The sequence below is a fragment of the Mustela lutreola genome, chromosome 2, assembly GCF_030435805.1.
Source record: "Mustela lutreola isolate mMusLut2 chromosome 2, mMusLut2.pri, whole genome shotgun sequence".
In the NCBI taxonomy this organism is placed as follows: domain Eukaryota; kingdom Metazoa; phylum Chordata; class Mammalia; order Carnivora; family Mustelidae; genus Mustela; species Mustela lutreola.
The window spans coordinates 75,997,822-76,010,921 of record NC_081291.1 but is presented as its reverse complement, the minus strand read 5'-3'; the positions used below and the strand labels follow the sequence as shown (position 1 = coordinate 76,010,921).

The window sequence follows — 13,100 nt, the reverse complement described above, 5'->3', positions numbered from 1 at the left end:
AATTTTAAAAGAAAAATACTAGGGGGCCTTTTGAAATGTCCTGAGGCCCCTGTCCTCCTCTGCTATACTGCTGAGTGGTTTATTCCTGTCTTTCTCCCATCTGGTCTGCAATGTGTTGCATGGGCAAGGTAGTACATTTTCATCTCCATCTACCCTCTGGAGCTCAGCGTGTTGCGGGACCATAGTACATGTTCAGTAAATGCCGGCCACAGTGAAGATGCTGGGACATGACTGCAGAGTCCCAGAAGACCTCGAAGGATCCATAGGTTAGAAGACAAAGAGGCTGAGCGTGGCTGTGAAGCCGGGGCTGTCAATGTTAAGTGGATGGTTACTACCTGTCTTTGGTAATAAAGTAACTTACAAATACAAGGAATAATTTGATTTTCATGCTAATGTTTTCTACCAGAATCAGCATTCTTTCTGTGAAATTATCAGGGGCGGGGGATGGTGCTGGAGAAGAGGTGGGGGCAGGAGAGGGAAGAGGCTGGGCAAGTGAGTGCTCTGCGCATGCAGGGGGCCCAGCACTGAGTGGGCAGCCAGGGACCTCCCTGCAGGTGAAGAGCTGAATCTGTGGCTCCACCCATGGTGCCTGAAAACTAATGTCAGAAAGCGCTTAGTGATGAGAGCCACTGGCTGGTTAGGTTAGGGCGAGGTACCTGGGAAAACACACAACAAGCTGATTGGTTTCTGGAAGGCATAAATGACTAATTACCGAATAATCTCCAACCACTTAATGATACAGCCTGGGGTTGAACTCATGAACTTGCCAAATTAGACTCTTTGACCTACAGAAATTTCATATGAGTCAGCTTACAATTTTATACTTGATGAGTTGCTTTCATACAGGTGTCGGTTGTCCTCAGAACATCTGTGTCTTAGAGAAAGCAGGTGTCCACAGCCGCATTTATCTGATAAGGACAGTTGAGACTTCATTAGGTATCCGCGGTTTGTCCTAGGTTACGCCGCGAGTAATTGGAAGAGCCTGGGCTGACATCTTGCAGGCCTTCTTACCCTAGTCTGCAGCTCCCCCAGCCCAGCCACCTGAAAAAATCAGTAGTGGGAGGAAAAGAAGAAGGTGGAAACGGCACAGCGTGGGGGAATGAGGTGGTACAACATTCCCAGAAATCTCTTTAGCAATATGTATGTAGAGCCTTAAAAGTACTCTCTCCCTTGGATTTGGGCATGCTTCTCTTAAGAGCCTGAGGTTCATGCACAAAGATGTTAATCCTGGCTTTATGTATGGCAGGAAAAAAAAAAAAAACTACAGGGTGCCTGACTGGCTCAGTTGGTAGAGCGTGCAACTCTTGTTTGCAGGGTCGTGAGTTTGAGCTCTGCATGTGGCATACAGTTGTCTTAAAATAAAAACAAAAATTAAAAAGGCATTAGCCTAAAACCCTAACAGAAGAATGGTTAAATAAATAAGTCCATTGAATGAGCCTTTAGAAATGAATGCACTACAACCCACTCCCTCTCAAATTTATTCCAAACCAGAATTGATTAGCGCCATCATTAATGATTTAACTTTGTATTTTTAACACCCTTCGCAAGCTGTGCTGAACTGCGCTTGCTAAATTGGTTATTAAATTGAAGATCAGTTGTTAAAGGGCTGTCTTTCTAAAATTACATAATGGAGAAAAATAAGTCCTTTATGAACACACAAATCAATGCTGCGACTGAAAACTGGGGAATTTTTATTAGAGTGCATTGATAGTATCACTTGGAGTTGACAAAAGGCAGAGCAAACCAAATTATAAAGAGTGGTGGGATCATGGGGTGATTTTCATTTTCTTCGTTGTTTTGAATCTCTCCAAATTTTCTATAAGGAGCAGGAAATAGCAAATATTTTTCGATCGAGAACAAGAGCAGGCAGCGGTTTCAAGGGGGTTGGAAAAACCAGGATCCTCATGATTAGTGGGAGAATTAACATCTTCACCGCCTGGTTATGAAGGTGGACCCGTGGCCCCCAGACCAATTGCATGAAAACCATTCAGGGGACTATATGCATCGTCCATCTCCATTTGAAGGGAAGCAGAATCCTCTTTGGCCACCATGTCTCTCATTTATGAACGATTCCATGGAGAAAGTAGGATGCTCCCACCTGCTCCCACCTCTTCTCCCGTCCCCCTCCCCCTGATAACTTCATAGAAGGAATAGTGATTCTGGTAGAAAACATTAGCATGAAAAACAAACTATTCCTTGTATTTTTATGTTACTTTATTACCAAAGACAGGCGGTACCCATCCCCTTAACAAAGAGAAACGCTGACCTTCAGACAGTCTCACCTCTGGGCAGACCAGCAGCCAGACTCCCATGCCCTTACTCCAGAGGTCAAGCAAACAAAACCAGGAGCTTTGTGCAGACCCTCCACTACATAAGGAAATAAGGTGTCCTGCCCCTGCCCGACCATTCCTAAAATGCACAGATGCAAAGCATGGGGAACCTGCTCGTCTGTAAGTTACAGCCGTACGAAGGAGGCATGGCAAGCACATAGGAAATCAACAAAATGAGAGAAAACTCTCCCAGACCGGGCTTCACTGCCTGATGTGTGAAATGTCACTGTGTGCGCACTGGCCGACAGCAGACCTCACCTCGCCAATCATATTGGAGTAGACAAACATCAGTGGCTATCAGTCTGCTCAATGACAACCCACCATATGGTGGCTTTTCTAGAAACACGCTGTGCAGGAGGGGGAGAGAATGAGAAGCCACTTGTGCAGTTTCAAGCCAAATTCTCAAACAGCTGGGCCAGCAGGCGCTAGCAGTCGTTCTTGTCCCTCAGTTATGCACAGACCTCTCTTTTGGTTTTCTGTAGGACATGGGACAAGGCACCTGAATGGGATGAGGGTTATAAGCAAGTGGGCAATCATGAATCAAAGGCAGCCCTGAGGTTTTTGTTTTTTGGTTTTTGTGGGGGTTTTTTGGGTCTTTGCTTTTGTTTTGTTTTCTTTTGCTAGGTCCTGGCTTACAATGCTGTTTGCACCTGTTTGCCAGTGCCCTAACCTGCCAGCCCCAACCAGCTTTCATCCCAGCCTGTTTCACATTCCACTAACCTGTGCCAAATGTCCAAACAAGCATAATCTCATTTTGCAGTGTAGCCTCATAGCAGCCTTGGGAGGAAAGCTGCGTTGCCCTCCACTTTGCCGATACGGAGATTCATGCTCAGAGCGCTCCAAGGCGCCTAGACACCAAGGACAGCTACCTCTGAGTCCAATGCTCTTTCCGTGCTGCTCTTTTCTTGACTCTCTAGACATAGTTTCTCTCACTTTTTCCCCATTGCCAAGTAGAGGATGATTCTGTATGCACAACGAAGAATGCAGACGGGGCATGCGTGTTCAGACTTGATTTTGCTTGAATACAACAGTGAAACTGATCTGACCTGTTTAATGAGAATCACAATTATTCTTGGGCTGCCTAGCAATTAAACATAAATAAGTGGTAAATAGTTTGTCTACTATCAAATAGAAAAATAATAAAGATGCACTATTTTGTGCCGGGCATTGTGATTAGTGCTGGGGGTGTCAGGATAAAGGCCAAGAAAAGCCTGCGTACTTCAGAGGACTTGCTGTGTGCTCAGCATAGTGCCGAGAGTTTTCCATGCTTTAATTTATCGAATCTTCGTGGAAGGCATGGCAGGGTGTATTTTCAAAAGATGGCTTGGCAATGTCACCATACAACTTCCTAATCAAATGGTGGAGGTTATTTTACAAACTTCTAGAATCTGGGCAGGTCCTGTGAATTCATTAACCAGTAGAATATGGAGGAATCGATTATGTGCCAGTCCCAGGTGTAGCCTTTAATGGGCCTGGCATCGTCCTTGCCCTGCCTCCTGGAATGTTCACTGCAGTGTTCCCTCTCAGAACCCCGCTGTCGTGATCTGAGAAGCCCAAGCCATGTGGAGAGGCTACATGCAGGCACTTCATGTGACAGCCGTAGCTGAGCTCCCTGTCCACAGCCAGCATCAACTGTCAGACATGGGAGAGAAACTTCTAGAACATCCAGCACAATTGAGCCTTCACATGACTCAAGCTCTGACTCCCATCTGATTTCCACTGCATGAGACTCCAAGGGAGAATGGCACGGCTGAGCCAGGTCAAATCATGAGAACCATATGAGATAGTAATGAATGTTTTGTAAGTCCCTAACCTTTTTTTTTTTTTTTTAAGATTTTATTTATTTATTTGACAGACAGAGATCACAAGTAGGCAGAGAGAGAGAGGAGGAAGCAGGCTCCCCACTGAGCAGAGAGCCTGATGCAGGACTCGATCCCAGGATGCTGGGATCATGACCTGAGCCAAAGGCAGAGGCTTAACCCACTGAGCCACCCAGGCACCCCTGTAAGTCCCTAACCTTTTGGGTTGCTGGCTATGCTACAGGTGATAACTGGATTAGGAAGCATAGGTCCAAGTTTTCATCCTCATTTTACAGATAGGGAAACAGTGTCCCAGGGAGCCTCAAAAACTTCCCAAATTCACAGACTAGTAGGTGGCAGAGTTAGGATTCAAACCCAAGGCAGCATGACCTTGACTGCGAAGTTGCCACAAGTAATTTCTTCCCGCTAGGCTCTTGAGCTAAGCCTGAAGTGTGGTGCACAAAGACATTTGCAATGTACGTGCAGGACTGGGTGCACACACAGGAGGGGACCTGCCTGTCTTTGCCATGTCTCGCCACCTCTTCAGCCTCATCTAACATGATGGGGCTTCCCCTCCTTTGGACCCCCGTGCTCAAGCCTCAATAAACTTCATGTCCTCTGATACATCATGCCTCTGAGTATTTATCTGAACTCTCTTCTTCAGCTACCAGTGGCTGGTTAACGGCTCATTATCCTTTCGTGTGTGGTTAAGATGGCCCCTCCTCCAGAAAGCCTTCCCTGAGTTGACAATCACAGCTCCCTCTGTTACCTGACTCCATTCCCCCATACTGTTACTGGCTACAAACTCCCTGGGTAAGGGAATTCTTCTTCTATGAATTGTTCTGCCTGGCATGTGGAAGGGTCATGACACATGAGTCACAAATAACTAAGTAAATCTTCTTTCTCCCCCTCCTCCCCTTCCCAGTGAAATTTTCCCCCAGAAACTCTCAGTTACTCAGATTGTCTGACATCTTATTAGAGATCCAAGAAGTCTTTTATTTCACCCTTAGAAATGGTCTCTGATGCTTATGGTTAACGGAACCAGCAACCCACTGGGGGTCCCCCAGCCTCCAGGTGGTGGCGTCTTCTTGCTTAAATACACAAGGGCATAAGGAATAATTACTTTTGAATGTTTGGTGGGCCTCTCCAGTGCAACCTTTTGGACGTGGAATTTTCTTTATCTTTCTTTTTTCTTTTACTTTTAAGTAATCTGTATACCCAACATGGGGCTCAAACTCAAAGCCTGGAGATCAAAAGTTGCATGTTCTACCAACTGAGCCAGCCAGGCACCCCTTGAAATAATAATTTAAAAAAAAAAGATTTATTTATTTATTCGAGAGAGCATGTGTGTGCATGTGTGTGTGAGTGAGGGTAGAGGAGGAGAGAGAGACTCTTCACGCAGACTGCTGAGTTCAGAGCCTGACGGGCTCCTCGCCATGACCCATGAGATCACGACCTGGGCCCAAACCAAGAGTCAGACACTTACCTGATAGAGCCACTCAGACACTCCTGGAATAATAACTAAAAAAAAAAAAAAAAAAAAGTTTATTACTATGAGCCAAACACTATTGGAGGCGCTGTCCGTCTATATTATCCTATTCATGTCTCACGGTTGCCCTGGGGGTCAGTTCTGCTGTTGTTCCTCTTTACAGATGAGGAAATGGAAGCTCAGAGAGGTTGGGTAACTTGCCCAAGGACATATATTTACAAGGGATGGAACTGGGAGCCAAACTCAGGGGCTTTGGTCCCAAGTCCTGCCCCTCAGCCACACAGCCAGGTAGCAGGAACAAGAGTTCGGGGTCCCACCCAGAGCCAAGGACCAGGTTTCTTACTGGCCCACAATAATGGGCATACACTGCTCTCCATCCGCTGGGTTTCAGCCACTCTGTTCCACTGAACCCTCCTTCATCCCTCCCATGGCCCTCAGCCTCACAACTTCTGCCTCATCTCTTGGGGTCCTGTGACTTCTGCTGCCTCTCCTTGTCAACTGCTAATCCCTCCCAGTGCCTCCAAGTCAGACTTCTCAACACAGAGGCTCTGATGTGCTTCTGTTGGGCAAAACTCTCATGTCAGGCCACTCCAAATGCTGCTGGCCGACCCCATAATGGGCTGCTCCTGGCTCATGGGCCATCCTGGTCCAACTGGATGTTGCCAAGAGGTTAGGGACGTCTGATGTTCCTCAGAAGGGTCTGAAAGTCCAGTTGGGTCTCAGAGCCTAAGAAACTTCTAAAACTTCAACTCAAAAAGGACTTAAAAGGGAGGTGTTAGGGGCACATGGGTGACTCAGTGGGTTAAAGCCTCTGCCTTCGGCTCGGGTCATGATCCCAGGGTCCTGGGATCGACCCTCACATCGGGTTCTCTGCTCCGCGGGGCGCCTGCTTCCTCCTCTCTCTCTGCCTCTCTGCCTACTTGTGATCTCTGTCAAATAAATAAATAAAATATTATTATTATTATTATTATTTTTTTAAAAAGGGCTGGTATTTGAAGTATTCATGGACATGGATGTTTTTGCCTTCCTGTCTCAGGTTGGGCTGCCCTTACGAGATACCATAGACTGGGGGCCTTAAACAACGTACATTGATTCTTATCACAGTCTTGGAGGCTGGGAAGTCCATGGTAAAGGTGTTAGCCAATTCTGTTTCTGTTGAGAGCTCTTTTCCTAGCTTGCAGATAGCAGCCTTCTTGCTGTGTTTTCCCATGGCAGAGAGGGAAGGAAAGAACTCTCTGGTGTCTCTAATAAGGTCACTAATGCCATGGGTACTAATCCTCTCATGACCTCATCCAACCCTAATTACATCTCTAAGGCCCCATCTCCAAATACCAAAACACTGGAGGTTAGCACTTCAGTGTATGAATTTGTGGGCGCTGCCTTCAGTGTATAACACTGCCTAATATTCATTCCCCTTTCTGGGACCTGCACCCTGACTTTCCTCTTGGGAACCACCCCTTCCCTTCCCCACTCAGTTCCTGTGGTCCTGGAGAACCACCCACATGCAGCTTCTTGGGTAGGTAGAAATTGCCCTGTCCAATGAATGTATCTACCCCTTGGATATAATAATCATTATATTTAATAATCATTATATTTAAGAGAACCATGACCTATATTTGGACCAATCAGAGGGACTGCTATAGGTTGAATTATGCTACCCCCCCAAATTCATATGTTGAAATCCTAGCCCTTGATGTGATTGTATTTGGAGATGGGGCCTTATGAGAGATAGTTGAGGTTAAATGAGATCACAAGGGTGGTGCTCTAATCCCGTAGGATTGGTGTCCTTATAAGAAGAGGAAGAGACCCCAGACCTCCCCCCAACCCAACTCTTTGTCTCTCAACCCCAGTCCCTATGCACAGAGGGGTGAGGACATGTGAGGACCCAGTGAGAGGGTGAGCATCTACGATTCAGGAAGAGCGGCCTCGCCGGAAATCAGCTCTGATGGCCCCTCGATCTTGGACTTCCTGCCTCCAGAACCATAAGAACAGAAGTCCTGAGCATGCCTGATTTGAACTCCTGGTTCTGCCTGTGCCTGAACTAGGTCTCATGTCTGCATTACCACACTTACACAAGCCAATGAATTCTTTTTGCCTGAGTTTGGTTTCTGTCACTTGCAACCAAAAGCACTGTGACTGATACAGAGTCAACTCTCATTTTATTATGTTCTTTCAGAAACAGGCAAAACAAATCTATGATGACCAGAAAAGTCATCATAATTACATTGGTGTAAATGAGTTGTAGTCAGACAGTGCCACAATAATTGAAGCCTTGGAACCTATACTCCCTCGGGGCAGGTGAACAGAGAAGAACTTGGGAATTCTTGAATTCTCACCAGCTCCTTGGAGATCATGCATCTGTTTGGCTTTCTCCCAGGGTGTGAAATCTTTAAGTGGGGTTAGGGAGTCCTCTGCCTAAGCCCTTGCTCCTCCAAGGGACAGCCCTTCCCACCAAGAGGCATCACACTAGCGTAGAAATCTCCATATTCATGGTAGCAGGTCTGATCTATGGAGTCTTTTCTTGCACACCAGGCCGGCACATTTGCCAAGCACCTTGCTCAGGGTTTTTTTGTTTTGTTTTTAAGATTTTATTTATTTATTCGACAGAGAGATCACAAGTAGGCAGAGAGGCAGGCAGAGAGAGGGGGAAGCAGGCTCCCCGCTGAGTAGAGAGCAGCGAGCCCAATGCGAGGCTCGATCCCAGGATCCTGAGATCATGACCTGAGCCAAAGGCAGAGGCTTAACCCACTGAGCCACCCAGGTGCGCCTGGTGGCAGTCTTCTAATTGGACAGCGCAGGCAACCTGTAATTTCTGAGAGGCAGATTTTTTTGGTGATTTACAAATGAAGTTAGAAGTTTGGCCACAAGGAACACTCTGCTCAAAGGGTACGTTGGTAACATATCTGCCGGTGGTAACCCCCATTGGGCCTGTCTTCATTCAGAAAATAACCCAGAGGGGCTCAGTTCATGATCTTAGGTTCCTGAGATTAAAAGCCCTGTGTCAGGCTCTACACTCAGTGTGGAGTCTGCTTGTCCCTCTCCCTCTGTTCCTCCCCCTGTTCTCTCTCTCTCAAATAAATAAGTAACATCTTAAAAATAATAATCCAGAAGGGAAACAACCCAGTATGTTTCACAGCTTTTTTTTTTTTTAATTTTATTTATTTATTTGACAGATAGCGACCACAAGTAGGCAGAGGCAGGCATAGGGTGGGGAGTGAAGCAAGCTCCCTGCTGAGCAGAGAGCCTGATGTGGGCCTGGATCCCAGGACCCTGAGATCATGACCTGAGCTGAAGGCAGAAGCTTTAACCCACTGAGTCACCCAGGCGCCCCTGTTACACAGCTTCTAATGAAAGTAAACGTAGGCTCACCTTGTGACCCAGTAAGTCCGCTCACAGGTATTTACCTCAGAGAAATGAGAGCTTACCTCCACCAAAACGAACAAAACTTTCCAGAATGTTCACCACAGCTTTATTAGGTACAACAGGAAGATCTTAAATGCAGTGTTGAGTGAAAGCAGCCAGACACAAATGAGACTACTCGGTATTCCAAGTATAGCAAGTCCAGAAACAGGCAAAACAAATCTATAATGACAGGAAGCAGAATAGTGTGGTTGCCTCTTGCTTGGGGGCCAGGGGTGCCATGAGGGAAGGTAGATTGGGAAGAAGCACAAGGGATCTTTGGGGGGTATTGGCACTTTCTATTGATCTGGTGATGGTTACACAGGTGTGCATATAAAGGGAAAGTAGTGGAGCTGAACCCGGAGGGTTTGCGCGCTTCAGTGGGTATAAAGTACACTTGAGTCAAGGCCTCTCCCCACATGTCCGCAGCCACGCCCACACAAACCCCCGGAGGCCCAGACCCAGCTGGGGCCCGGCCCTGCCCGCTCCCGGGAAAGTGCCGGCCAGCCCCACTGTCCGACTGTGTCCCGCCAAGGCGGGGCCGCGGTCTCCCGCGCGGGTCCTAGACGCGTGCGCCCCGCCCCCACGGGCGCCCCGCGACCGCACGCCCGGGCCCGCTCCGCCCCGGCCCCGCCCCCGTCCCCGGCCCGCCCCGGCTCGCCCCGCCCCGGCTCGCCCCGCCCCGCTTATCTGGCCGGTCGGCCGGGGCCCGGGAGGTGGCCGGCGGGCGGGCAGGGGCCGCGCGATGTCGCACGGAGCCGGGCTCGTCCGCACCACGTGCAGCAGCGGTGGCGGCCCGGGGGCCGGCGCGGGACAGCCGAGCGCAAGGCCCTCGGAGGGGCGGCTGGACCCCGTCTACCCCCGCACGTACTCGGCCCTGCTGAAGGTGGCGCAGATGGTAAGAGAGGCCGGGGCGTGGGGCCGGGGTCTCGCGGAGAGGCGGGGCAGGAAGGGGAGCGGGCGGTGGCGCGCGGGGCGGCTGGAGCCGGGCGGAGCCCGCGGGAGCATCGCTCGGCGGGCGGGGCGGGGCACGGCGCCGCTACGGTCAAGTTCGGGGAGGGCTTCCTTCGGAAAGTTGGGTGCGCTGCCCCGGCCCTGGAACTCAGCCGCGACACCGCCCTCGCTCCCGCGGACGCAGGTCTCCAGGGCCCCAGGCTTTTTCCAGCCAGCCCTCTGCGGGGCCCGGCCCGCTTTCCGACAGAAAGCGCAGGCAAAAGTTGCTTTTCCTCTTCCTTCCTCTTCTTTGGGCCGCGCCGCTTCGAACCCGAATCTGGGGTGTTAGAGTCGCCAGGCGGGGCGCTGAGGCGGCGAAACCCGTCCTTCTCCCCCTCGAGGCCTCCTCTTTCCTCCCAACCGAAGAGAGCAGGGTTGCCCTGCTCTGGGCGCAGTTTCGCAGAGGAGAGGAAGTCCGAAGTTCTCAGTTCCCTGGTGGGGAAACGGAATGGGGATCCTCGGAGACAGCCGTCCTAGACCCCCGACCTCTCAAGTTCAAGGGAGGGTCCGGGTCTTAGGGGGCCGCTGGAAGGCAGAGGATCGATGGGGAAGCTCCGTTTTGAGGAGCCTGTGCACTAGTCCCCCTGCTAACTGTAGGGAGTATCCAACCCTGTATTTACTGTTTTTTCCTGTATATACATACTTACGGTAAAGTTTAATTTACCAGTTAGGCATAATAGGAGATTAACAATGACTAATAATAAAATAGAACAATTATAACTATATGCTGGAATAAAAAGTATGTAAATGTGGTCTCTCACTCTCAAAATGCCTTTTTGTACGAACTCACTCTTCTTGTGCTGATGTGAGATGAAAAAAATGCCTGACGGATGAGATAAAGCATTGTGACATAGCATTAAGCTGCTATTGATCTTCTGACGAATCAGCAGAGCAGAGGGTCATCTGCTCTGCTTAATGGTTAACTGTGGGTAATTTAGCAAAGCTGCAGATGGGCAGTGCTGGGGAGTCCTCATTTGGGAGAGCCAGAGTCACCCGAATGGGGAGTCACCTATTAAGCCTGGCAGGCTGCAGGTCTAAGCCCTGAGTAGGACAAGCGTGGTGCAGGTGGTGGCCTCCACCAGGGCTGACGTCATCTGGCCTGTTCTCTTGTTCCCCACTCTTTTCTTTCTCCCCATTTTTTTTCTTCTTTAAACACATGTTCATCTTAAACACCTTTCCCATTCGTCTGATGTGTATTGTGAAACTAGGTTGGGCTCTTGGTGAGTCCACTCATTGTAATGTTTGCAGTGAGAATGGTGGCGGGGGAGGTGGTAGTTTTGAAGAGGCCTGTGGAGAAAAGAAGGTGGACATAGGGACAAGGTTACGTAGCCAGAAGCCGGTGTTTCCTATGGCAGGCCAGTCCCAGGATGCTGGACACTGTGAAAGCTTGCCCATGAGTCCAACGCACTTTGTTCTTGTGTGTGTAAAAGGGGCTCTCATTTCCTGCTTAGGCCAGATCTGAAGGGAGGGGTGCTGAGTTCTCTTTTCTCTAAGAAGGGTGTCTAGATGGACCAAAAATTAGGAAGTGTTAGCTATGAACAACAACACATTGTGCTGAGGAGTGTTGGTTTTGAGCCGGGCATTTTTGGACTCACATTAAGACTGCTGATCAGCCAAATAGAGGGGACCAGCCTACCTCTTCATCCTTAAAAGGTGAGCGGGAATGAGACAGACCCTAATGGAGACTGGAAGACATGTCATGAATGAAATAATGAGTTTGGTGGCCAAAAATTAGGATCATAAGGACTACTTCTTCTGGTCTATGAGTTTCATGGACAAAGGTCATGGGTTTAAGAAGGCTCCATGTTGGTCCATGAGTTTGGTGGGTAAGGTTTGTGGAAAAGAGAAAGCTCCATTTCATTGAAAGTTCCTCCACTAGCCTCTTCGCCTGTGGCCCTTATGCTGGGTTGCAGGTGATAGTCACAGGGCCTGTTGTTCCATAGAAGGGAAAAAAGACCTAGGGAATTGCTTCTCCATTGTACCCCTTAAAATCATCTTCACGGGATTCTAATGCCTTCTTCTTCCCCTGAGGAGGCCCCTGTGATTGCAGCCTGGTTTGAGCTGACCCCTTGAAAGTGAACTTGTCCTTGCAGGGTAATCATATAGAGAGACTCTTCAGAGTTGTCTACTTGGGCCTCTTATCTAACTCTTTCCCATTCTCCTCCTCTTCCTCTTCTCCTGGGGCCTGCATGGACATTTGATATTCTTTCATCGTTTTCCTGGAAACATGTGCATAGCCAGGAATTAACCACATTGGGGAAGGGCAGATACAGCTAAAATGGCGCCACCAGTGGGCACTGTATCCATGGGTCTCTGATTTAGACCACCGCCATCTCATTTGCATCCTGAAAAGGCTGAACTGAATATCCTAGACTTCCCATTAAGTGTTTTCCTCATGGTCTAATCAGCAGACCTGTCAATATATTACCTTAAATAATTGAAAAGGCTGTTCCCTTTGAGAACAACTTCCTTTCCTTGCTTTGCATCTCTCCTGGGTCCACCAGTACCAGAAAATGAAGAGAGATAACAGAAAGAAAGTGAGTTTCTTAGTGAATGTTAGTACTTGTCACTTTAATGAAATTTTATAATCTTGTGGCTTCAGTAGTTTAGTTTCTTGGGTTTCCCTCTTTAGCCAAGAGACTGTCACACTTGGTGACCCTAAAGGAGCAGGTTTCTTTGTTGTTGTTAATAGCTCTTGTTTTTTGAACCCTATCATTGTTCTTTGTAAGGCACTAGGGAGGCATGCCTGGGTGGCTCAGTCGGTTAGGCATCTGCCTTCCGCTAACCCTAATCCTAACCTGAGCCGACGGCAGACTCCTAAACCGACAGAGCAACCCAGGCACCCTAAAAGACTACATATTCTATGATTTCACTAATTAACAGGTAAATTTCTAGAGACAAAGTTGGGTAGTGGTTGCTCAGGGCTGAGGAGTTTGGGAACAATGGGGAGTGGCTGCTAAGAGGTAGGTGGTTTCTTTTCGGATGAGGAAAATGTTCTAAAATGGATTGTGGTGATGGTTGCACAACCCTGTGAATATACTAAAAACCATCGGTTTGTACACTTTAAATGTGTGAATTGTATCTCCGTAA

The 13,100-nt window shown here is 48.5% G+C and overlaps 1 protein-coding gene across 1 annotated transcript in view; it reads left to right on the top strand.

Annotated features, from left to right (window-relative positions):
• The first annotated feature begins 9,705 nt into the window (after positions 1–9,705).
• The window catches only part of CMTM7 (CKLF like MARVEL transmembrane domain containing 7), a 56,889-nt gene continuing 53,494 nt past the window's right edge, over positions 9,706–13,100 (top strand). The window contains exon 1 of the mRNA XM_059162388.1: positions 9,706–9,915. Coding sequence (XP_059018371.1) covers positions 9,763–9,915 — 153 coding nt within the window. The 5' untranslated portion in view covers positions 9,706–9,762. The remainder of the gene's footprint in view (positions 9,916–13,100) is intronic.